The sequence below is a fragment of the Hyperoodon ampullatus genome (assembly GCF_949752795.1).
Source record: "Hyperoodon ampullatus genome assembly, chromosome: 19".
In the NCBI taxonomy this organism is placed as follows: Eukaryota; Metazoa; Chordata; class Mammalia; order Artiodactyla; family Ziphiidae; genus Hyperoodon; species Hyperoodon ampullatus.
Genome location: NC_136932.1, coordinates 9,359,531 through 9,385,780, shown reverse-complemented (window position 1 = coordinate 9,385,780; position 26,250 = coordinate 9,359,531). Strand labels below are relative to the sequence as shown.

At 53.2% G+C, this 26,250-nt stretch overlaps 1 protein-coding gene across 1 annotated transcript; it reads left to right on the top strand.

Moving 5' to 3' along the window:
- Positions 1-4,272: 4,272 nt before the first annotated feature.
- WNT9B (Wnt family member 9B) lies at positions 4,273-24,595 on the top strand (the record flags this gene model as incomplete). The annotated part of the gene is made up of 4 exons (XM_079725932.1): positions 4,273-4,358; positions 20,992-21,248; positions 22,977-23,242; positions 24,122-24,595. The coding sequence occupies exons 1-4, from the start codon at positions 4,279-4,281 to the stop codon at positions 24,593-24,595; spliced, it is 1,077 nt and encodes a 358-aa protein (XP_079582058.1). The 5' UTR covers positions 4,273-4,278.
- Positions 24,596-26,250: the final 1,655 nt, after the last annotated feature.

The window sequence follows — 26,250 nt, the reverse complement described above, 5'->3', positions numbered from 1 at the left end:
TCAGTCCTATTTCAGTCTGATGTTCTGGAAAGATCAAGTACCCAGCCACCAAGAGCCGGTCAGTTCCGTAATACGGAGGAAGTTACTTACCTTGCTGAACTTCAGTGTCCTATCTGTAAAGGGGGGACAGGGATGCCCCCATGTGATACCTCATGGCCCCCTGGAACCAAATCAGAGAGAGAGTGAGAGTTAAGGCCAGTTCAAATGTGCTGGGGTAGGACGGATGGGAGTCGTCAGAACAGAACTGGTTACAATGAGGCCATAGCACAGAAAGCTAGGTCACAGGGAGTGGGGGAGTCCAGGCAGAGGGACAAGTGAGCGCACCCACACCAGTCCGGTTGGGTTCTCCCCAGGACCAGCTCCCCTGAGCAGCCATGGCTCGGGCTTGGCTTGGGCACTGGTGCCTTCCCTCCGAGCCACTGAGTATCACTTGCCCCACTTCCTGTTGGGTCGAGTCCATTTCCGGTGCAGCCCTGAGGGTGATGAGAGAGAGATAGCCAGCCTGGAATCCCTCATTTCCACTTGCTCACAGCCTGGTGGTGAGCACAGAGGATCGTGTGAGTGCCGGGCTCTGCCTGGGGCCTGGGCTTGACTTTGGAGCTCTGGGAGACCTAGGGCCAGACAAGGATGAATGGCTCCTGGGGGTTTGCTTCAGGCAGGGTGGCCTGGTCTGGGGGCAGGTTTGCGGGGAGGATGAAGAGGCCTGGAGCTGGATTTGATACAGCCTACACAAGCCTTTCAGATCACTCATTTGTGACCTCCATGGTGTGTGTGTATGTGCGCTTGCGCACACAGGGGGCCAAGAGAACTCCATCCCCAAGCCGTGGCTGCCTTGGGCTGGTTCTTGGAGACAGGTAGCTGCATGTGGATGTCTAAGAATGCTTCTCTTGCATACTTGTGTGAACGTGTAGGTCCGGGAGCAGCTGTGGGTCTGCCTAGGAATTTAGACAGCCACGGGGGAGGTATGGGTGAGTCTGTGTGTCACTGAATGCCTGGACTTGTGTTGTAGAGTGTCAAGGCGTGTGTGTGTGTGTGTGTGTGTGTGTGTGTGTGTGTGATGGAGCATGTGTCTGGGCATGGGAGGGGATGTTTCTGTGAGCATGCATTGTGTCAGAATAACACTTTCTATCTCTGCAGCCCCATAAAAAGGCCATAGACCTAAGTTACAAGCTGACGACCACACACATTACCTGAGTACATACTAAGGGCTAGGCCCTGTGTCAGGCCCTGGAGATACAGAAAGAAGTAAAACTCACCCTCCCCCACCTCTCCCCAACCCCCCATTGAGGAGCTCACGGGGCAGAGGGAGAGGTGTGAGGAACAAATCATTATGGACCAGGCTGTAAGTCCTGAGGGCTGATCCTTGTGTCCTTCCTCAGGGGTCCCACAATATCACAACTGTGGAGATAATCTGTTTTCACCATCATCTCCTCCTCCAGACTAGAGCCCCTTAATGATGATTGGCACTTAGGAGGTACATGATGCTCTGTAAGGATGAATTATGCAAAGGCCACTGTGAGTCAGGCTATGCCTGGGTGGCCCTCAGCCAGCCATGGCCAATCGTGAGTGACAAGCAATGTGACAGACCCACTGGGGCTGGGCTTAACTCTTGCTTCCACTACTTACAGATGGGTCACAAGCACCAGATACTTAATCTTCCTGAGCTTCAGTTAACTCATCTGTGCAATGGGAATAATGATTGCCCTAACCTCCCAGGAGGCTTGAGGCTTCAGTGAGACATGCTGGACCCAAGGGTGGGGTTTGCACCATTGGCTGGTGGAGGCTCAAGAACTTCCTTCAGAGTTTGGGATTAGCAGGTGCAAACTATTACATATAGAATGGATAAACAACAAGGTCCTATTGTATAGCATGGGGAACTATTTCAATATCCTGTGATAAACCATAACGGAAAAGAATATGCAAAAGAATGTATATATACGTATAACTGAATCACTTTGCTGTATGTACAGTAGAAATTAACACAACACTGTAAATCAACTATACTTAAAATAAAATTTTTTTAAAAAGAACTTCCTTCTGGATATTTCCATGTGTATCTCACCATCCAACCACTAATGTCCCCAGTGAATCTTTGGTGTTTTTTCCAATTTCCCTGCATCACAGCTTTAACTGTCAGATGTCAACATGTAACTTCTATGAAACGTTGAAAATGTGTCACTTTGGGAGAATGTGCCTCCCACTCCTTACCCCCCGCTCCAGGCATGTGCATGCTTGTGTGTACTTGTGTGTATGGTGGGTGCCCATGGGCATGAGGACAGGAGGGGCAGCTGGGGCAGCTCCCTCCTCACCTGCCCAAACTCAGGTGCCCATTGGGGTGGCTGGTGCCTGGTGGGGGCTCTTTTTCCTCTCTGACTCACACTGGTCCAGCTTGGCCTCCCCTCCTCTGAGCCTCGTTGAGCCTGGTTCAAGGTCTTACTAGTGGTGTGCTGGAGCTGGTTTGGACTGGCTTGTGGAGCCACCTGTGCAAATCTCTTCCTAACTCCTTAGATCAAGGATGATGCCACATTGGTAGCTTGAAATCAGCCACGGTGGCAATATTTGCAGCACGGGAATCTGCAAATAATATAAATCAGACTCCCACCCATCCCGCAATGCAGCACACCACTGGTCATACCTGCAGTTATAACAACCCCTGATACTGAGTGCCAGCACCTGCTAGGCATTTGGCATCACTCTTTTTTTTTTTTTTTTTTCTTTTTTGGCCACACCGCGCTGCTTGCAGGATCTTAGTTCCCCGACCAGGGATTGAAACTGCACCCTTGGCAGTGAAAGCATGGAGTCCTAACCACTGGACCTCCAGGGAATTCCCATGGCATCACTCTTATTTGCACAAAAATCCTGTGAGATATTTATCGTCATCCCCATTTCATATCTGAGGTTCATAATTTACATGATTTGAATTCAGGTCTCTGCCAACCACACTGGACCGTGTGCCTCAATAAACAGAACCATGAGATGCGATATCGCTGGCAGAGTTGTTAAAGATCATTCATTAGCTAATCACTCCCCTCATTGGACAGGGGAACTGAACCCAGAGAGGCTCACTATGGCTGTGGGCTTCCTCTGTTAATATTGCAGCTCCCGTCTTCCCACCAGTCTCCCAGCGCCTTTGTGTCCACAAAGCCAAGGTCACTGTCACCTGATGTTCTGCATGCATGGTTGATTTTTTGGAAACTTGACATGCAGATCTTGACATTCAGTGCAAGTTCTATTTTGTTTTGCTTGATTTGACCCAGTGTTCAAGACTCTCAAAAACATATTAAATCTTGCTTGGGCCTTTTGTTGAATGTCTTCCTCCTAGATGGGTGCCACGCACTGCCTTGATCACTGCACCTTCGCTGCAGGAATTGGGGTTAAACTTTAAAAAAGAATAAGCAAAGCACAGAGCTTTGTGGCCCAACACTGCACATCTCCATCCTGTCTGATAGAAGTTCTGGCGTCTACACTCTTTGGAAGAAAGCAGGTTCCTCTCCCACCCCCATCCTGGCTCTGCCTGCCCCCACTGACCAGAGGATCTGGATTTTTGTTCCATGAACATCAGCAAATGCTCACTGAGACGTCCTCCCTGACAGACAGTCTCCTGTTTAGAAACTGGGCTCCTTTCTCCCCACTCCGCTCTGACCAAGGGACACCCCCCACCCCCCCGCACCGGACTCCCTTTGCCGTTAGACGTGCATTTCTCCTGCTCTGGAAGAGCGGCTCTGCATCCACAGCCGGCCCTGCCTTCGGAGTCGTGGAGCCTGGGCAGAGGGACCCGCACCGGCCCGTCTAGAGAGCGGACGAGACACTACTTCTGCTCAGACTCCAGGCGCCTCCCTCCTTCTACGCCCCCTTGTTCTTTGGGGGAAGGTATCCTGCGTGTGCCTCCACCCCGCCCGGAGGGGCAAAAACTCTCTGGTCCCCGGCTCGTACCCCCATCCTCGCCTCTCCCGGCTCGAGACCTTCATGTTCAGCCGCCGCGTCCCCAGGCCCGCACCGCGTCAGGTGAGCTCTCACCTGGGGAGGGTGGGCGCGGGAGCTGGGGGCGGGGCGGGGGTGGACCCGGGGCGGTGGCCCCACCCGCGAAGGGGCGGGGCAAGCCGGCGGGGCCAATGAGACGGGGGGCTCGCCGCCTGCGGGGGTGCGCCGCCAGCGCCGCTCCTGTCCCCCCGCCCGCTCCGCCCCTCCGGGGTTTAAAGCCCCGCGGGCGGCTGGTGGCGGCGCTGCTAGCGCTGAGCGGCGCGAGGAGATGCGACAGGGCGCCGCGCCGCCGGCATCATGCGCCCCCCGCCCGCGCTGGCCCTGGCCGCGCTCTGCCTGCTGGCGCTGCCCGCCGCCGCCGCCGCCGCCTACTTCGGGTCAGTGCCCGCCGCGCCCCGGCCCGCCTGCCTTCCCCTCCTCCCGCTGCAGCAAGGCCAACTTTTCCCTTCCGCTGGCCCTGGCCCCGGCGGGATCTCGAACTCAGACCTTAGTCCCGGTGGTACCCAGCCCCATCTCGGGGTCGGAGTTCGCGCCCAGAGCTCCTTCTCTGGCTTCCCCGACTCGGACCCGGATCGCACCTTCTAGCGTCCGAGCTCTGGTCCCCTGCACCGCCGCTCTTCTCACCCCGTCCTGTCCGAGACCTCATCCCGCCCACTCGGCCGGGTCTCAGACCCCCACCCAAGCTCCCGGACTCTGCAGGCGTTTCGGACCTTGTCCCCGTCCTCCCCGGGGCTCCCTGTCCCTGCCTGTCCAAGGCGTCCCTCCCGCGCTCGGATGCCCTCTCGGATCCTCACTCGGTGCCCTGTCCGCCCCCATCCTGGGCTCTGACCAGCCACCCGTCCTTGCCTGGGGCTCCCTCCCGACCCTCTGCCTTCGCCCCGCAGAGCGGAGACCCGGAGGGCTGGCTGGATGGGTGGGGTGGGGTGTTACCGAGGCCGGGGGAGGGGATCGCGCTGATCCAAGAGGGATGGGGGAACCTGCGGACCGTGGGGAGTGTCAGCTGGAGAGCGGGAGGGAACCGTCCGTGGGGGAAACCCAACCAAATCTCAGACCTGGCGTCGGGTGATTTCTCAGGAGAATGACGAAGAGAGTAAGAGGGGAGGCGGTATACATGATTGGAAAAGGAGGGTCAGAGTTGGGGGTGACAACTGGGGAGAGCATGGGTGAGAGTGGGCAGTGTCTGGAGAGCAAGTTACAGGGCAATTGTCCCTCCTTCTCTGACCCTGAATTGCAGGGACTTGGGGTGGGAGATGGGGTCGTGGGTGTGAAGGGACTTTCCTGACCCCCACCCAAAGCCTGTTCTAAATATATACAGTCTTTTACTTTAAATCATGGCACTTTTGTGATCCTCACCCCAAATCAAGGTGAGGTTTACAGTTTGACCCCAGCAAAGGCAAAAACAAACAAGCAAAACCCAAAAAACGTAAACCACCAAGCAAGTGATCTGCCAGAGTCTGCTCTTAAGGACCTGGCAGGGAGGGGGCGAATAAGGGTCTGAGAGGGTCTGAGAGGTCCTGCACAGGCTGGAATAAGGGCTGTGGGCTAATTTCCAGGTCATGACCCCTGGTTAAAACATGCCTTGGCTGTGGGCAGTGGCCGCTCCTGAAATATATAGCGGGTGGCGTCAGCCCAGACCCTAGCTCAGGGCTCAGCTTGCTGGTGACCTGGGAAGATCACTTAGTCTCTGGCCTCATTGTCCCCTTTTGTACAGAGAAGGGGCTAAACTTGATATGACTGAGCCTCTCTATCCACTTCAAGAGCACTGTGCATTCATGTTCGTTTCCCAATGATTTCAGTCTTGAAAAGGCACTGCTCCTGCCTCAGCAGACAGGATAAAATGGTTAGGGCACAGACTCTGGGCTCAATCCCCAATCCATCTGCTTGCTAGCTGTGTGCTCTTGGCCAAGTCACTTAACCTTTCTGTACCTCAGTTTCTTATCCTTAAAATGAGGATAATAGTGCTTATTTCATATGAGGATCATGTGAGTTAGTACATGTAAAGCACTTAGAACAGGGTCTGGCACATAGTAAATGCTCAACTAATGCTACTAATTATTAAGGAGATACAGTGTCTTGATATTCCAGCCCCAGCAGGGGTTTCTGAGCTGGAATGGAGAGTGGGGGCAGGAGAGGGGTGTGGACAAATGGTGCCTGCATCCTCTTGGATATCAGCTCATTTTCACAATCCTGGTGTTTGCTTGGGTTTGGAGGTTGAGGATGGGGCAAGGGTCAGATGAGATGGAAGGAGAGGGGCTCCAGGAAGCTGGAACCACCCAGGCTGGTGTGGTTGGAAGGGAACGGGGTTTGTGGCATTGCACAGGGTTAGAATTTGAGGGCCATGAGCAAGGGGGCAGTCTTGGAAATGAAAAGGGAGATGGTGGATCAGGCATGGGTTGGGGCTGAGAGGGAACCTTTTCCAAGTCGTGAGCCCCCCTGGACAGAGCTGGCAAAACACACTCAAGCCACCACCACCCCAGTCTGGGGAGGAGGAAAAATGTTCAGAGAATAAGCTAAAACTGGGGCTTTGTGCTGTTCTGTGTTTGGTCTCAGAGAACAGACAGGATGCAGCCTGAATCCTCGCTGAGGAAGCCCTGTCATGACTCAGGCCAGGTTTTCCATCGTACTATCCGAATTCGCTCTCTGGAAGGAATCTATAACACTGTAGTGAGAATGTGAGGCAATGTGCTTCTCCCCGCTCTAGGTCCTTTGCATCTGAAGTCTCATTTCTGATTATAAGATCAAGTGTTTTGGCATCCTGATAAAAGAAAATTCAGACATCAGGAGAGCAGGTGAGGCCAATCTTCTTGGGGTTTTTAAAATCATAGAATTAGGCTTTAGAGTTGGAAGTGACCCCCAAAGTTTCTCTGGTCTAACTCCCTGCTTCAAGCAGGTCATGTATTATTATTCCTATTTTTCAGATGAAGGAACCATCGTCCCCAAATCAGTGAGCCAGCAACCGCTTCTGGTGCTTTTACTTGAGCCTAGCACCTAATTCTGGTGATGCCAATAATAACGTAACTAGTATTGCAGTTTACAAATAATTTTCTTGTTCAGCCCCTCTGCCATCTGAGGTATTCTTGAGGTATACAGGATGGGTGTAAATAGTTCTCAAAAGGAAACTGAGGGTGAGAAAGTTCCAGTGACTCACGCTATGTCGCACAGCAAGCTAGTGGGAGAGGCAGGATAGAAACCAGGTCCTGCTGCCAGTCTGGACTCTTTGTTCTACAGAGAGTATTAGCCACTAGAGCTAATACTGTGTGGTCACCCAGGAGAGCTGCAGCTGCAAAGGAGCTGCAGAGGGTGAGGAGGTACAGGGTTGCCCCCTCCCCTACTTGGTTAAATCTGTCAGATTCTTGGCTGTAGGGGGATGGGTGAGGTCACAGCATTCTCCTCCGTCCTCAGCAGTGAGATAGGATGCACTGAGCCCTGCTCCGGTATCAGGTGGGCTCCCAGAGGGATGGCACGATGACAGTGGGATGGAAGGTGGACCAGGTTGGTCCTGGCTCCGGGCCACTCTCAGTGTTGTCCACCATCAAGTCACTTGCCTTCAAGGTCTTTAGCATCTGGAGGTCCTAATGTTCCCTAACCAGCTGGTCCTGGCTTGGAAGTCTAGGATTACTCAAGAGCTCATGTTTTGGCTCAAATGGCTTGGGAATTCTGCAAATCTTAAGTTCTGTGGTGTTTTATAAATGAACACTCACTGTATTATGTGATGAGCTGGGTATATGTTAGGCCTTGTCATCCAGTCCAGTCTTTAAGTCATCTCAGTGAATTTTGTATCTAGAAATAGTTCCTGTGGATGCAGCTTTTAAAATCGTAGTTGACTTTGGTGGTGCTTTTTAAATGTGTGACCTCTGCCCTGTTTGGGTTTCTTTCCTATCTAGGGATGGTACAGATCCGTTTATGAAAGCACAGGCTTTTGAGTCATCTAGAACTTAGTTTGAATCCTGGTTTTGCCTCTTGCTAGCTGTGTGACTCCAGGCACATGTCTTAACCTGTCTGAGCTTTGGGTGATGATAATACCCATCCTAAAGGCTGGTGTGAGGCTTAATTCAGACAATGAATGAAAGGACCTGGTAGGGTGCCTGGCACATACTAAGTGCTCAGTACAGGCTCACTCTTGGTGGTTGCTAGGGTTCTAACCATCTTCTTGGGTTGTGGGAGTGTCATCATCGTGAAGAAGCAAAACACAACCTTAATTTTTTTTTCCAAATCAACATTACATGCAATAAAATGCATGTATTCTAACCGTACAGTTTGGGTTTTAACAAATGTATACCCTGTGTAACCACCACCACAATTGCTATATGGAACAGTGTCATCATCCCAAAGGATCCCTTGTGCTCCTTTGCAGTCAACACTCTCCCACCAGCCCCCCGTCACCACTTCCCTGCTTTCTGTCACTTTAGTTTTGCCCATTGTAGAATTTCATATAAATGGAATCATATGGAATCATATGACCTTTTGTGTGTGAATTCTTTTGCTCAAAATAATGTTTTTGAGATTCATCCATGTTGTTGCATGTATCAGTAGCACATTCCTTTTCTCCTGCTGGGTAGTATTCCACTGTATGGATGTACTGCAATTTGTTTATTAGTTCACCAGTTGATGGACATTTAGATCGTTTCCAGTTTGGGGCTATTCCAAATAAAGCTGCTATAAACATTCATGTACATCCCTTTTTGTGGACGTATGTTTTTATTTCTCTTGAATACATATCTAGGACTGGATATTTGGATCATATGGTCATTTGAATGTCTTTTTCATTGGGTTATTTGTCTTATTGAGTTGTAAGAGTTCTTTACATGTTTTGGATATAAGTCCTTTGTCAGAAAGTATTGGCAATATTTTTTCCCTGTCTGTAGCTTGCCTTTTCGTTTTCTTATTGTTATCTTACGAAGAACAGAAGATTTTAATTGTGATGAAGTACAACTTTTGAACTTTTTCTTGTATGGTTTGTGCTTTTTGTGTGTCTCATCCAAGAAATCTCTGCCTATTAGAGGCTGCAAAGATTTCCTCCTATGTTTTCTTCTAGAAACTTCATAGTTTTAGCTTTTACACTTGGGTCTATGATTCTTTTGGGGTTAATTTGTGTGGATGGTGTGAGGTAAGGGTTGAAGTTTATTGTTTTCCACGTAGATATCCACTTGTTCCAGCACCATTTGTCAAAAAGATGATCCTTTTTTCATCGTCATCTTTGTTGCAAATTAATTGACCCAATCAATATATGAGGGCTTATTTCTGGAGTCTCTATTCTATTCCATAAGTGTATCTTTAGGCCAATACCACAGTCCTGATTACTGTAGCTGTATGGTAAGTCTTGAAACCAAGTACTATAAGTTCCGTCCTTCTTTTTCAAAATTGTTTTGGCTACTCTAGATCCTTTGTATTTCCACATAAATTTTAGTATCAACTTGTCAATATCTGCAGGAAGGACTGCTGGGATTTTGATTGGGATTGCACTGCATCTATAAATCAATTTATAGATGATTGATATTCTAACAATATTGAGTCTTCAGGTTTATAAACCGCCCATCTCTCTCTTTTGGGGGCCTTTAAGGTTTCTTTCAGCAATGTTTTATAATTTTCAGTGTATAGGCCTTGCAAACATTTAAAAACTTATTCCTAAGTGTTTTATGTATTTGGATGTTTTTTTAAAAACAGTTTTAGGAATTGACTGGGTCCTGAGAAAAACACGGTTGGAGGGAAAAAAGGGTAAAAGAAATTTTACTGCTTTGGGGTGGTAGATTGCAAGCCAAACATCACTGATAAGAATCATTGTATTGGGGGAAGGAATTTAGGCTGGCTTCTCTCTGGGCTCAGCTGTAACCCGTGAGGAGCTGGGCTCTAGAGCTGGGGTCAAACCAGCCTCCTCAATGGACGGTGGTGGAGTTTCTGAGGCTGAGTGAGGAGGAAAGAGAAGAGAGAGAAGCAAGGGGTCGGGGGGACACCTGGGCTGGAATCTCCTAAGGAAGAGCGGTCCTGGTGCCTTTAGGCTTGTGTGCTCAGGTAGAAGTTGGGCTCAGGAGGAGGTGGGCCAGGTGCTGTGAGGGAGACCCTCACCCTCCCTGGCATCAGCCTGAGCAGGATGGGAGCCAGCCTAACGCCCTGCCATAGTGTAAGGAACGCTGGACTTGGAATCACACAGATGGAGTTCAAATCCTCCAGCCAACCACTTACTAACTGTGACCCAGAGCAAGTCAGTTAACTGCTCTGACCTCAGTTTTCCCAGCTATAAAATGGGTTAATCCTTACCTTGTAGGGTCGTTATGAGGGTTTTATGTATATAAAAGTGCTGAAATGCTCTCCACATGTATGGAGTCCAGGAAATCTAGTGGCCCGTCTTAGAGCATCCCAGGTTAAGGAGTATCTTTTTGACATCTGTTCCTTCCTCTCCTCATCTTTATCCCAGTCGTTATATAATTTGAATCCTTCCTATACTCAGCCCTTTATGTGCATAATCTCATTTAACCATTGTGACATCCCAGGAGGTAGATGCTGGTGGAATTATCCTCATTTACAGGTGAGTGGGGGCATGGGGGGAAGCGCAGAGAGGCCAAGTGCCCTGCCCACAGTCACCGAGCCAGTGGCGGGCAGCACCTAGATTTGAATTCTAGTCTGTCAGAACCCAGAGCTAACCTCTTCAGCCCTGCCTCCTGTGCCTGTTGACTGCCAGCTGAGGCCTGCCTTCCCCTGGGCAGCTCTGACCCTCTGAGCCCTCCACCCCATAGCCTACATCTCTCACTTGGCATATGTCGTAGGTATCTCTTGCACTGCATGTCTTCAACTCTTGGTTTGTTACCTAAGTTTTTATGTGCTCATGTCTCCGATTCGTGCATAGCGCCTTTTAAGCGGAAGTCTTGAGGCCCTGTTGTTGGTTGACTCCACCCACGGTCCCTGGAATTGCTTCCTGGTCCACAGTGAGTGGCGGGGTGGGCAGTCCCCTCTCCCTTTTGCTGACCCTTCCTCGCCCCCAGAACCTCCCTCTCTGCCCCATGATGTTTGCTCTTTCTGCATGGCCCTCTCAGGCACATGCTGCTTGGCCACGACCTGGCCTCTGTCAGCATAGGAATGGGAAGCAAAGCAGAGAGCAGGCACTAGCCCCCATCAGACTCCGGAAGTCAGCCACACCTGGCCTTCCATGGGAATCCTGGGGGCAGCAGAGATGAGCTGGGGGTGGGGCAGACACCTTAAGCCCAGACCCTCTCACTGGAGAGACTGAAGAGAGAGGGTGAAGAGTCTCAGAGAGCCAAGAGAAAATCAAACCACCATGTTCAGTCTGTCTTGGAAATTCCAGAGAGACTAGTTTTAGGGCAAGAGCAGAGAAGGTCTGCTTTCCCCATAGTGACAATCCCTTTGAGGCCAGATGTGTTTCCGATTTCAGGAGTTTTCAAATTTTAGCAAGATAATACAATACACATACCATGTATAACATAATATCCCTAGCAAGGTATAGGGCAGCCCCCAGTAATTGGACACGATTATTTTTGCAGAAAAACATCTACATGTTGGGATAAATATAGACCATAAATATTCTCACTTTGGCTCAGGTCAAGTCCTGCTGCCATATGAGTTCACCACAACTGTACCCCAAAATTGTAGTTGTCGGGGATCTATGGAGTCCGGAATCGTGGATAAAATTTTGTGAACCTGTCATGTGTCATCACGAGAGGTTGGGTACATTGAGTTTTAAAGAAAGACCTGGGCCAGGTTCTCACTGTGTATCAAAGGGAGGCTCTGGCTGCCCAGGCACAGCTTGTCCCCAGAAACTGAGGTGCAGAGGAAAGTAGCCTGGCTCTCCTTGTCCCCATAGGGGCTGAGCTGGTCGGAGGAGTCAGGGTCTGACTGACCGAGGCCAGACTGCCCTGAGATCTGGGTTGGTCCAGATCCCAGTTTGAGGGCTGGGGCAGGCATGGCCACAGGGAAGCTTCTCCAGAGTCACACCCCTCCAGAGCCATGCCCTTCCAGAGCCTTCGAGGCTTGAGCTTGGGAAGGTGTGGTGGTGGGGATGCGGGATATTAGGTAAACCCTGCAGCCTGGGAGTGAGACGGCAGGGAGGCCAGTGGTTTGGACCTGGGGGTGGAGGGGACTGAGGGAGAGCCTGGAGCTATACTCTGCCTGGCATTAACACCTGAGGGATGTATGCAGTCAGCAGGTGCCTGGGTTGGGGATGGGGGTGCCTCAGGGGATGAGAAACCAGGACCTCTGCCAAGGGGGTTACAGCCTACTTGGAGAGACTGTCTATACAGCCCTGAGGAGGAAGAAAATAAGTGAGCCGTGCAGAACTAATGGTACTATATCCGAAAAACTGGGAGAAGACAAAGAAGTTGGATGGTTAGAGTGGGATGGGGCTGGCAAGTAAGGAGGACTTCCTGGAAGAGGCAGACAAGAATCTTAGGCTACTAGAGCTGGATAGGGCCTCAGGATCACCTTTCCCATTACCTGCATTTTTGAGTCAAGTGTTGAAAAAGGCTGTGGTTATAAGAGTCCAGGGGATCCATGAGGGCTTTTAGACTGGGAAAGGCAACCCAGGTAGCAATTACAACATGAAGAAAGGCATGGAGGTTGGACTGAGTTAGCCATGGCAGGAAGACAAGGAGGAGCCTGGCCTGGCATGAGGGGAGGGGCCCTTTGCTACAACCCTGGTTGGCTCTGCATCCAGGAGAGTCTGAGGTGGGAAGTTGTTCTGGTCCTGCTCTGAAGGACCCTGCTGTATTCCCAAGGAAGCCATTTATAACTCCATCCATACCCTGGGGCTGTCCTGACCACTGGGACCCTCACTAGGCATACTCAGGGAGTGGCTCCTTGACCAGGCTGGAGGTTCCTGCTATCCTTAGGGCTGAGGGGAAGGGTGTGGAGGGGCGTGAACCATCCCTGGGACCTGCAGGAGGACAAATGGAATCTGCAGCATGGGACATCTCCTCCTAGAGCATACATAAACAGTGGAATTGTCCACATCACAGGGTGATCACACACAAGGCATTCACCAGGGGCCAGGCCCTCCCAGGGCCCACAGCCCAGCCTGAGCCTGCCTGTCCACAGGGATAAGGGTGACCACCCAAGGGCCTGCCAAGCTGGTTAGTTGGTCAACTTACCATGGTTAAAAAAACTTGGCCAAAGTTGGTCAGCCCATGAGCCAGGATCCCATGGTCGGGGCAGAGCTGGGTGTGGGTGTTGGTTGCCTCAAGATGATACAGCCTCAGCGACTACTTGACTTTCCCTGCCGTCCCCAAGCTGTGTCCCCTAAATGACTCCTCCCCGGGGTCAGGGCTGGGCCTGTGAACCCAAGAAGCTGGGAAAGCTTATCTTAAGGTTTCCAGCCCCCCTTTTCTCCTCCTCTTCCTTTCCTCACCCCAGACTTCCCCTTTCTCTCTTCTCTTCATGATCCCAGACTCTCTCCTTTGAGCTTCCTTTGTCTAGCAAAGTATGTTCCCAGGTACTGGCATTATTATATCAGACTCTCACACTTCAATATGAATTGGCAGGCCACTGCTCCAGGCTTTATTTCTGACTCTTGGCTGAAAAGAAACTGAGTTTTAGACCAGGGTCCTCTCTCCCTTCAGCTGCTCAGGGGGCCAGAGGAGTCCTGACCAGTCTTCCTTCCCTTCAATCCTACCAGTCTTGCGTTCCGATCACCCTAGACATTTACTATGGTGAAGGTTGCTTTTGCTTCCCTGAAGTGTTACATTAAAACTGAAAGCAGAGACCACCAATCTTGATGGAAGCAATCGGGAGACCCGGGGTGCAGTCCCAGCCCTGCCACTAACTCAGTGGGTCATCTTGGACAAAAGTCTTACATGAACTTCCAGGGCACCAGACAGATCAAAGCAGAGACGTGCATACTTGGCAAACCTCTTGCCTTCCTGCCTGCACTGCAGAAGCCTCTGGGGTACCTCCCAGAAGCCATCAGGGCAAAACATCTGGACTGGGTGATCCTGAAGGGTTTCCCCAGCCCTAGAATATAATGATTCAAGTGGTGTACATTTGGACCCAGCCAGGGAAGTGGGGGAGATGCTTATCATCCCAGACTTGTGAAGGGGAGGGATTCCTTTGCACAGGAGTGACTTTTGGTACCCTCCATGGCCACTGTGCCACCTGATCCTTCCATGCCAGGGACAAAGACTTCCCCTCCTCAGCTTCAGCCTGAGCCTGAGTGGAGTGGCAGGGAGACAGGAGGAGGAAGGGGGAAGCATTTCCTCCACAGATGTTGCACCAGCCAGGCTCTAAACGCCCGAGATTGTTGAGATGCAAAGCAAGCTTGTTGGGCGGCCTGCTTGCTGCCCACTTAGCTCCTGAGCACCCGTCTCCACGATGCCATCCTCAGCAGGCAGCCCAGTCAGGCAGCTGCAAAACAGGAAGTGGAACTATTCTCGGAGAGATAAAGCCCACAGCTGGGCCAGTCTCTTTTCTCTCTAAGCCAGGGGTGGACTGGCGGGGGGCGGGGAGGTGTACTGATTCAGTCCTCAAGTGGGTTCTGAGGCTAAGAGGTGGGGAGGAAAGGGAGGCTGAGACCCAGACAGGGATGTAGTGAGCAGTCTGGTTTGTTCTGGTCTTCTGTGGCCTGAAGCTGATGCTCAATATTGATATTTATTTATTTATTTATTTGTTTGTTTGTTTGTTTTGCGGTATGTGGGCCTCTCACTGTTGTGGCCTCTCCCGTTGCGGAGCACAGGCTCCGGACATGCAGGCTCAGCGGCCATGGCTCACGGGCCCAGCCGCTCCACGGCATGTGGGATCCTCCCGGACCGGGGCACGAACCCGTGTCCCCTGCATCGGCAGGTGGACTCTCAACCACTGAGCCACCAGGGAAGACCAATATTGATATTTAAATAAAAGAGTGAGTGAAAGGATGGGGGAGGGGAGTTGGAGGAAAAGTGGGAACCGGTACCTGCCAAATTTACCATTAAGGCTGCTCACGAAGGGCATCCTCATGGAGGAGGTATGAGGTGACGGTGAGTCTTGTCAAGGAGAGAGGAGTCTGAAGGATGGAGAGAGGGATGTGTTTCTCAGCAGTGTAAACCTCGGGGCCCCTCAGATGACGGGAGGAGGGGAGAGGAGCCAGGGGTGTGGAGGGGGCCCCCCCTCTGAAGAAGGACTGCCCGGAGCCATGTGCCCTCTTTTCCTGGGCCAGACACTGTCCTCACTAACTCTCCCCTGCTGGGAAGAGGTGGGGACTGGAGAGGGCAGGTGGGGGTGGGGAGTGTAAGTGTGAGTGTGAGTGTGTGTGTGTGTGTGTGTAGGGGGATTTAGTGAGGGTGGGAGAGGTGGGCTGAGATATTTGAGATGAAAGCACAAAAGGTGCACTTACCATGCAAATGGCCCTGCAGCGGAGGAAGCCTGTTATCGGAGCATCTAATAGGGTTTTGCGGGGCCAAGGCCAATGCTCCAGGCAGGGCAAGGCTTTCCTGGTTCCCAGGTAGCTGCCTGCAGTTGGCACCAGCCCTGGTGCCAGGAACAGCTCTTGGTCCCTCCAGCTAAGTGTCCAGACAGGCTGGCATTACCTGGTGTCCTGGGAACCGCCAGTCTTGTCCTGTGCCACCCACCTGCTCACCCACCCACATCCCGGGGGCGGTCTCCTCTGGAACCATCAGACCCTCTCGAGCAGAAACAGGGATGGGGGTGGGGGTGGGAGAACAGAGCCTGGGCACCCCCAGGTGACGGGAAGTGCCTTACACCTGCCGGACCTTCTCCAGAGAGCTCCCAAGAGCTTCCTTTAGCCCCCTCTCCAGCCCGGGCCTCCCACTACAGGCAGGAGGGGACTGGCTGAGGTCAGCTTCTTACCCAGATGGTGTTAGGAGATCTGATCCGGGTCCCTGAGCAGCTACTGTTCCTCTGGGACTTGCGTTGGTTCAGAGCCTTCTCCTTCCCTGCCCCTTGGGGTCTGGGGAGAGTTTGCAGTGCTCTGAATCCAGCCAAGTTCCCTCCAGACTGTGAGCTCCTTGAGGTTATGAGTGTGTGTCCCAGCAGCCAGCACAGCACCTGGCACATAGTAGATGCTTATGAATGACACTTACCTGGAGCTTACCGTGTGCCAGATACTGTTCTAAGAGCTCTACAGATGTTAATTCATTTAATCCTCACAATAACCATGTGAAATAGGTCCTGTGGTTATCTGCATTTCACAGATCAGGCACAGAGAGGTGAAGTGCCTTGCCCAAGGTAGAACAGCTAGTAAGCGGCAGAGGTGGGATTTGAACTGAGGCAGTCTGGCTCCAGTCATGCTCTCCTACTAGTCAAGGTGTATTTGTTAGATAGAATGAGCTCAGGGGGTGAGTGGACATCCCTGGGGTCACCAGTGAGTGAGCGCAGACCTGGGACCAGACTACCCAGGCCAGAACAGCCTTGGGGGCCTGAGGTCCTTTGGTCCCCACACTCTAGCAAGTGGCGGGTGATCATTCCAGGGTGAACTCTAGTTCTGCTCAGGGGTTCGCTGGTCCCTGGGGTCCTGTTGATGATAGACCAAAGCAGTCTCCTGGGAGGCTTCCCCAAAGCCTGAGAGAACCTACTTTTGCTTCCTTCAAGGTCATCCCAGATGGGGCAGCTTTAGCCAAAACTGTGGATGGGGTGAGCCTTGCGCAGGGTGAAAGAAGGCACGGGCGGGAAAGACCAGGCATGGACGGAGGAGGTCTGGTTGGGGGGTGGGATGTGAGATGAAGTCCGGAGGGGCACCCTTGACTTTTCCCACTTTGGAGGGAGATGTGGTGGCCTGGGAAGTGGCTGGGGAGGCTCTGGGGTCAAAGCCAAAGGCATCTCATTGTGTGAGGGTGGAGGCTTCCAGTCTTATCGACCTGACCACCAAGGGCCATGGGCTGAGGTTGCAAAGGACAGAGGGGCACAGGCTGGGGGCAAAGAAGGGAGGAGAACGGAGCTGGTCACATGGGGTGGTTGCTTTCCTAATGGGACAAAAGAGGCTGGAAGTCAATCTGGGAGAGCCCGACAGGAAACAGGAATGGGGGAGACAGACCAGCTGGGCCAAAGCAGGTGCAACTGATGGGGAAGGGTTGGTCCCAGGTGGCTCAGGGGCACTTGAGTCAGGCAGGGGCCTGAAGGCGCTCTTATCCCTCAGCCCAGAAGGGTAATCAGTAAGTTTGCAGATTATTTGTCCTATGCTCTTCAGTCCAGACCACTGCTCGCTTGCTTGACTGATAGCATCCGACCTGACCATGGGGAGGTGTCTTCATTAAAACCCCAGATTTTGTCTGGATTCCTTAGACTCAATAAAGCTCACTCGATCTTCTCTGGTTGTACATCTTACCCTCAAGATGCAACTAACATGTAGAGATTTTTGCAGAAGGGCTTGGTGGGTGGGGTTCTCAGGCTTGGGGTGCCAGATAGAATGATTTCTTCAATGGGAATGGATCATGCCCACGGACCCCCGGAACAGATTGGAACCTGCAACACCTAGAATTCTTCTGAGGTCCAAGAAGAAACCGTCTCTAGCATATGCCATGGCATCCATAGGGCATGTGTCAGAGCATTTACTAGCACTGTTTAAGGAAATCAGTTGAGGTATTTTCTAAGTTTGATGTCCTGGCACTATTTCTTCAAAGAAAAAATGGTCCCAAACTGCAACATAGAAAACAAATAAAAGGGAAACTGGGTACTGGTATGTCTCTCAGTTGTCTTCCTAGGTCCTATGGGGGCCCCTGAGGCAGTGTGAGGGGGCCTTTTTTGAGAGCGGCCCTGGGCAGACCAGGGCCCAGAATGGCCTGAAGCTCCTGTGCGGTTGGCTGCCTTTCCTGACCATTAATCGCTACTAAGTGTCATTACTGCTAATAAAATTAACCGACTTTATACTGGACTCCTGGGGCCATCAATCACAGGGTCTATTACACGAAATTAAAAAAACAGTGGCCTGTCGATGGGGGGAAAAGGTGTTTGCCGAGCCTGGCTCACAAGTGCAGCGTAGGGTGTGCTGGTACTCCACAGCTATCAGAAGGTGGTGATCAGGGACAGCACCCTTAATTAGACAAACTGACTCTCAGCCTTGACATTGTTCTACAGATAGGAGTGTCTCAAGTAAGAACAGAGATGACCACAGGGAGACTCTGGGGCCAGGGACTGAAAATCTCCCCAAATTCTCCCTCCCATTTTCACCTCTGTTCCTCTCCATGGGTTTGGTTCATTCTTTTTCTCTCTCTTTGGACCAGCTTTCTATCTCTTGAGTTACAAGCCCAAAGAAAGAGAAAACAACTGTATGCACTCCTAAGTCAAAGAAAGAGAGAAAGCAAATGTATGCTCTCTTAAGTCAAATTCCAAATTCCCAGAGAAAGAACTGATTGGCCCAGCCTGGGTCATGTGATCCCCAGTGGTCCAATGAGCAGGCCAGAGCAGCAAGATCATTTGGTATAAAATGGCCGACAGGGTAAACATGTAGATAGAAGGAACAGGTAGGCAGCCAACCCAACAGGTGTCTGAAAGAGTAATTTAAAGGGCTTAGTAATAAGCACTCAAAATGTGGTAGATAAGGGAATTCCCTGGTGGTCCAGTGGTTAAGACTCGGCACTTTCACTGCTGGGCCTGGCTTCAATCCCTGGTCAGGGGATTAAGACCCCACAAGCCACGTGGCATGGCCAAAAAAAAAACCATGGTAGATAATATTATATAATAGAATATAAATTATATATTATATAGCATATAATATAGCTATAATGATATAAAAATAATAGCTATTGTTCTTATAATGGAATTGGACACAGGCCTTGAAGGCTCTGCAGTCCTGTTGGCCAAAATTCCCATCATTCCCTGTTCATTCTCTCATCTGTCAATCACTACTACAAGGGAGGTGCCAACTTCTGAAACACAAGAACTGCGTGAACAGAAGTCTCCCCTCACACCAGCCCCTGGTGTGGGGAGGAAGACATTTGAGGGGCTAGGTGGCTGCTGTGCCCTTTGCTCCTGCAGCCCCCAAGCTGCCCTCCACACCGGAAGCCAGTCAGGGTGGGGTCTCCTGGGCTGGAGTTGACATTGGGTTCTGCTCTGGACCTGCCAAGGGTCAAGCTCTAAGGGTTTCCTGCCAGACTGCAGGGAGGGGTTTGGGTGTAGACCTGGTGGACTGGAAATTTACCCATTTGCCCCCAGATTAATGATTAACGGGTCCCTGCCCTCACCCTGTCTGGGAGGGGAGCCCAGGGCCAGGCTGGGCCAGGAGGAGCCCGATAGCATCTGTCTCTGCTCGGGGGTTTCCGAGATTTGCTCCACACTGGGTTGGCTGCACCTGATGGATTTGGGATCTACGGGCACTTTCTGGGGGCACCTGGGACCTGGCCAGGACCTATACCCTCCCTAGGGTAGACGGGGAAGGTGTGGCATCCAGCCAGATGTCCTGGCTGGGGCAGGTGGCTCCAAACAGGAGAGCCGTGCCCTTGGCTCTGTGAGATGTGGGCCTCTCTGACCACTCAGGGCTTGGCCACAGGGCTTGCCTTGGCTGGTGGCACTTGAGCACTATGGGGTGCAGCCCAGACCTGGCCACACAAGTGACAAGTGCCACATCCAAGCAGGAGCTTTAAGAGCCATCGCCTGGTTCCACCTTTGATCTTTTACCACGGCCACAAGGCCAGCAAATTCCAGAAAGGGGCTGCTTCCTCCAGCCTGGGTGCCAGAATGATGTATATTTCACCCACTCCAAGGGCCACCAGGGTACAGGACAGCATATATTTTGAACTGGGAGAAACATCTCATGGACCAGTTCTGGGCAGAGGGAAAGTGAGCTCTATTTGTAGTCCTCACCTTGGGACTTCCCTGGCACTCCAGTGGTTAAGACTCCGAGCTTCCACTGCAGAGGTCATGGGTTCGATCCCTGGTCGGGAAACTAAGATGCCGCGGGGCACAGCCAAAAGAAAAAAAAAAAATCACTGTAGTCCCCACCTTGTTGCTGATCTGCTGTAAGACTCAAGTTAGTCACTGCCTCTTTGTAAAACCTTTGTTTCCTTATCTGTACAAAGGGAAGACTCTGCCCAGGTTAGAGAGTAAAGCATCTTGCAAGAAGAAAGAGTTTTGGGAAACTCCAGCTAGGAGGAAAGTGAAACAGCAAGTCCCAGGCCCTGTGGTTAGTAACTTTTCAAATAATCCTCCCAGCAGCCCCGGGAGGTAGCGAGGATCACACTTTCCATTTTCCAGAGGAGAAAAATCAGTGCTTCTAGGTTACACAGCTAGGAAGTGACGGGCCACTGGAGCGTGGCAGCCTGACTGCAGCATCCACGGACTTTAAATATAGTAGAGCAAAGAGTCTGGAGCTGGTGGCCTGATGAAAGTATACTTCCTTCCTCTTCATCCACCTGTCAGTCCATCCACCCATCCTTCCTTCTTCCCTTCACCTCTCCATCCTTCCACCTTTCCATCCATTCGGGTATTCCCTAAGTATCTTTTTGTAACAGGCATGGAGTGGCCAGATGGTTAAAGATCTCTCTGGAGATTATGGAAACACGTTAGGTTGGCATGGCTTTACTTGGGCAGCAACCTAATGTAAGGGAGAGAAATTGGCTGGACGTCTTCTTAAGGTCGACTTCCCTCTGCCTGCCCCTCTTAGGAACATGCAAGCCAGGCAGCAGCCAATGCTATGTGCAATATTTCCCGAACTGCCCTGATCCTCAAAGCTGCCCAGGGAATGTGGAAAATATACAGATTCCCAGGTCCTATTCCAGACCAAGAGAAGCAGAATTGCTAAGTATAGATCCTGGGCATCTGTATTTTTAGTAAGCACCTCAGATGATTTTTCTGGTTGGACAAGTTTGGGAAATAAGGTGGGTAAGAAGAGCAGAGACTTTGGCTTCTGGAAAACTTGGGTTTGAGATCTTGCACCAGCTCTTGTTATAAGCACCTTGGTTTCCTACTCTGTAAAATGGGGGCATGACCCCATGGGGCCAGCCTCCCTCCTAGAAGGGCTAATAGTGCAGCCCCCAGGAAGGCCCTTCCACTCACCTGCCCCACATTCTTAGGGATTGTCATCCTTCCTCCTCCCTTGTCACGACCCAAGGGTCACTGGTCTCCCTTCTCTCTTGCCCCCTCTAGCCTGACCGGGCGGGAGGTCCTGACACCCTTCCCGGGTCTGGGCACCGCCCCTGCCCCAGCACAGGGTGGGGCCCACCTGAAGCAGTGTGACCTCCTGAAGCTGTCCCGCCGGCAGAAGCAGCTCTGCCGGCGGGAGCCAGGCCTGGCTGAGACCCTGCAGGATGCCGCACACCTCAGCCTGCTCGAGTGCCAGTTTCAGTTCCGGCATGAGCGCTGGAACTGCAGCCTAGAGGGGAGGACGGGACTGCTCAAGAGAGGTAGGGAGGTGGGCTGGGAGGAGGAGGGCTTGGGGGAGGACTGAGAGGAAGAGTGTTGGGGGGAGGAGGGCTGGGGGGAGGAGGGCTGGGAGGGAGGAGGGCTGGGGGAAGAGGGCTGGGAGGGAGGAGGGCTGGGGGAGGAGGGCTGGGAGGGAGGAGGGCTGGGGGAGGAGGGCTGGGAGGGAGGAGGGCTGAGGGAGGAGGACTGGGAGGGAGGAGGGCTGGGGGAGGAGGGCTGGGGGTAGGAGGGCTGAGGGAGGAGGGCTGGGGGGAGGAGGGCTGGGAGGGAGGAGGGCTGGGGGAGGAGGGCTGAGGGAGGAGGGCTTGGGGGAGGAGGGTTGGGGAGGAGGAGGCTGCCTTTCCCACTCCAACGTTCCCAAGACCACGATGCCCTTACGAACCCAGCACAGTCCTGAGTAAGAAGGGTCCTGGAGTTAATGAGGCCTGGCTTTTCCCTGCTTGGCGGGGGCAGGGGAGCAAGGAGGACACAAGAGAGGAGAGGAGGAGCACAACCCACTCCCGGAGGAGCCCACAGATGAGACGGGTGGTCCCCCAGTCCCTTCCCTCAGCCTCCTATACACACACACACACACGTCACACACACACTCACACTCACAAAGGGATGAGAGCAGATAAGGGAGGATGGCAGTTAATAGTTGGCCAAGTGACATGACACAGGCCAACAGCAGACTTCATTTGTTCATTCACTCACCTGTTTCTTTGTTGATCACAAGCATCAGTCCATCCTTCCCTCCCTCCCTTCCATTCCCACGCTACCTCCCTCCCTCCCTGCCCACCCCATGTGTCCACTTGGCTATCATTTCACTAAGCATCTGGTGAGGCTCTCAGTGAGCCAGGCACTGTGCTGGATGCTGGAGATACGGAGCCGAACAAGACCCCATCTTCCCTCAGAAAGCATTCAGCCCAAGTGGGGGAAGAGGTCATCCTGTGACTATCACCAAGCATCAATGGGCTTTTGACAAAAAAGGGAGCGATGGTGGGTCAGAGCAGCCCACCCCCTTTTAGGCAACTGCTCCCCGTGGCTGCGAGGATCTGCGCAGAGCTGATGCCCCCCCACCTCAGTGTCACAAGCCCCCCAGGTATATCAGAGAGCAGGTAGAAGGTAGCGAGCTCACAGGGGAGGCCAGCTCTGGGCTGCACCCCATCGTGCAAGCGTTGTGATTGTCCTGGAAGTGGGGGGATGGTTGGTTTGGGACCAGTCAGGCGGGAGACCCAAGGTCACTCAGTCATTGGGTCTCCTCCCCAGTCGGGAGCAGAGGGTGACGTTGAGAGGCACCAGGAAGCACAGGAAGCATGTTTCAGAGGATCAGGGGCTCAGAAACGGGTTGGTCCAACTTGCTCACACATCAGCTTGGAGTCAAGATCAGTGGTTTCACCGAGCTTCGCCACTCACCAGCTACCCAGGTCACTTCTCTCTGCATCTGTGTTCTCACCTGTTTAGTAGAAGGAGCAGCCCCTGTCCTGCCACCCTTAGAACCTGGGCACACACTCCCTTGGGAATTGGAAGTTCCATTTAAACAGCAACTTGCATCCTGAATTTAAGGGGCAGGTGACGGGGAGGCTGCCCTGAGCTGTGCCCTCAGGTTCACAGGCCCTTCATCCTGCTCGCCACAGTGGCCCCACCACCCACTCTAGCCTCAGAGGCCAGCAGACAGCCCCTGAGCTCACTCTCCTCCTCCCTCCTGATCCCCCCGGGGCCCGGCCCAGGTTTCAAGGAGACGGCCTTCCTGTACGCGGTGTCCTCGGCTGCCCTCACGCACACTCTGGCCCGGGCCTGCAGCGCCGGGCGCATGGAGCGTTGCACCTGTGATGACTCTCCGGGCCTGGAGAGCCGGCAGGCCTGGCAGTGGGGCGTGTGCGGCGACAACCTCAAGTACAGCACCAAGTTTCTGAATAACTTTCTGGGGCCCAAGAGAGGAAGCAAAGACCTGCGGGCACGGGTAGACGCCCACAACACCCACGTGGGCATCAAGGTGAGCACGTTCCCGGGTGACCCAAGCCTTTCCCAGCCAGAGTGCAGGGCTGGGGAGCAAGGTCTCTAGGAGGCCATTATCCGCCCTGCCCCCTAGCGCACACACAGAGCCGGCCCGGGATGAACCTCATCCTTTCAACCAACATTCCTTGGGCATCCATGCTGGACCATTACCAGGTACCAGGAAGTAGGGAAGGATCCTGGGCATCACTGTCGGCTGGGCAGCAGGTGGGAGCTTGGCTCAGGATGGGGCCTTGGTGAGGCAGAAACGTGTTTGGAGAAGGGTCTCCATTCCAAGCACTGGCCTTCCTGGAGGTCCTAGAAGACAAGGTAGTTTGAAAACTGATCTGGTACAACCCCTGTCCCTTCTCCATTTTACAGATGGGAAGACAGAGGAGGCCCAGAGAGGGGAAGGAACTTGGCTGAGGTCACACAGTAGTGGGAGGGCTGGAGGGTAAAAAGTATCTAGGTCTACTCGGACCAGAAAGCTGGGAGAGGCTAGGGCTCCATTTCTTTAAGAAATTGAGTTATGTGTTCTGTTTCCTTATCACTGAGTTTGTGTAAACCAGGGCTGCTGTGTTCAGTTGTGCAAGCTCTCTGCGCCACAGGGACTTCGGGCCAGGGGAGGAGCTGGGGCTAAGATCCGGCCCACACTGCTCTCTCCAAGATGTGAGGACCGTCTCTGCCCAGAGGAAGGGGCGCCTAGAGCTAGTTTGCACTAAGGTGCCACGTGGGCCAGCTAGAGTCTTATCTGCACCCCCCCATGGGGACCTTCCCCTGTCTCTTTCCCATCCTCCTGTTGCTCCCCGGCCAGGGTTGGTGCTCTAGGGTCTGTGGGCCCGGGTCTCTGACCACGTCTCCCTTCTGCCTCTCCTCGCAGGCCGTGAAGAGTGGCCTCAGGACCACGTGTAAGTGCCACGGCGTGTCGGGCTCCTGTGCCGTGCGCACCTGCTGGAAGCAGCTCTCCCCATTCCGCGAGACAGGCCAGGTGTTAAAGCTGCGCCACGACTCAGCCGTCAAGGTGTCCAGTGCCACCAACGAGGCCTTGGGCCGCCTGGAGCTGTGGGCACCAGCCAGAGCAGGCAGCTCCACCAAGGGCCCGGCCCCACGGCCTGGGGACCTGGTCTACATGGAGGACTCACCCAGCTTCTGCCGGCCCAGCAAGTACTCGCCCGGCACAGCGGGCAGGGTGTGCTCCCGGGAGGCCAGCTGCAGCAGCCTCTGCTGCGGGAGGGGCTATGACACCCAGAGCCGCCTGGTGGCCTTCTCCTGCCACTGCCAGGTGCAGTGGTGTTGCTACGTGGAGTGCCAGCAGTGCGTGCAAGAGGAGCTTGTGTACACCTGTAAGCATTAGGCCCCCTGCCCAGTGTGCCAGCTGGACTCTGCCAGGACCTCGCATGGCACCGGGCCACCTTGAGGCCACCCAGCTGTCCAGCCAGCCCCCCTGGGCAGGTGCATGCAGCATGCATGCACTCACCCATGTGCATGCCAGTGCACATGTGCTTCTCTCCCCACTGGGTCCCATCAGCCTTCCCTTCCCTCAACTCGAAAGGTGGGAGCCCCACCCCTGAACCCAAGGGTCCCCAGCCTTGTTGAGGACTTGGAGCGGGAGGGCAGAGTGGGAAGGATGTGGAGGGAAATAAGGGAGGCCAAGGGGAGGGCAGGACTGAGGTTTTGGAGAGGAGAGGGGGTACATCCCGCCATCTCGATTCCTGGGATTAGTGGCCTAAAGCCAGCAAGATGTTGGGAGGTGAGCTTCTGGGCCAAGAAGGCTCAGGGAGGCAGGGTCAGTCAGAAGCAAAGGCTGGAGTCTGCCTGGGATGGGTCAGTCCAGCTATAAGTGTGACCGGGGTCCACTTATGCTCTGAGGCCCCAGTGCAGCTGGCATTCGTGATACACAAGACTTGGTTTATGAGTTCTGATTTGGTCACGTTTGTACACTCACAGCTACTCATCTAATTAAGATTTTTACCAGGGCTAGTGTTATAGGCGTGGGAAAGTCTTTGCTAAGTCTGGCTCCTTGGGGGACCCCTTCATTTATTAATGGTCCCCCACTTTGGCTCTTACCTGAGGAAGAGAAGTGACTGTTAATTCCCTCTGATCCTGTGGACCTTTCCATTGCTGCCTACTGAGGCCCTGAGAGGGAGAAGAGACAAGCTGGTACATACACACAGGTGCACACAGACACCCCCACACACACATGCATGCACACCCCTTGGACCTGCCAGGCTGAGGGCTCTCATTCAGTGACACACACCTCTCTGGCTCAGGATCAAGACCTTGCAGGGGTCACTTTGCTGGAAGCTGTGTGCTTTCCCAGAGCAGAGCCCGATGCCAGCTGGAAGGAAGTGACCTCCTTCGGGACGCCCTTGGCTGCTTTGCTGGCCTGGCCGCGCCCTCTGTCAGCTTCCTTTCTTCCGGAACCCAGAGTTGCTGACCCTTTGCTGAGACAGGAAACTCTTCAGAATCAGCCGAATGCTGAGAAACCGTCTGTGCAAGGCCCAGGAAGAAGCCCCCGGGGCTCCCCATGATCTCCAAGGGTGAGGAGAGGCTGCCCTGTCTTCGGTGGATCAGGCAGCCTCCGGAGGGATGCTGGAAGGATCTTTGGCTGCAGAGGCTCTGATGAGAAGCCAAATTGACCTGAGGTCCCTCCCGAGAGTGACTTTGCTGACCCAAGCAGCTGGCCCACATCTTGGCAGGAAGAGAAAAAGGACAGAGGGCTGTTTCCCTAGTTTCTTCCGCTCCCCAACCGCAAGGAGACTTTCTCTCTGCCAGCCTGGTCCATCCTCCTCCTCTGAGACCCCAACTCTGCCTCCACCCTGGCTCAGCCCTAGGCATAAGGCAGCAGGAACAGGGCGCCCAGTCCACCAACATGCTCTCTGCATCCCAAGTCCATGTCTGGCAGTGCCGGGGTGGCAGGAAGATAAAGGGTAGCCTCTGAGGGACTGTGGCCACAGTCGGCCACGAACACTGACCAGGCCAAGGGCACGGGTCAGGCTCTGAGGGCCC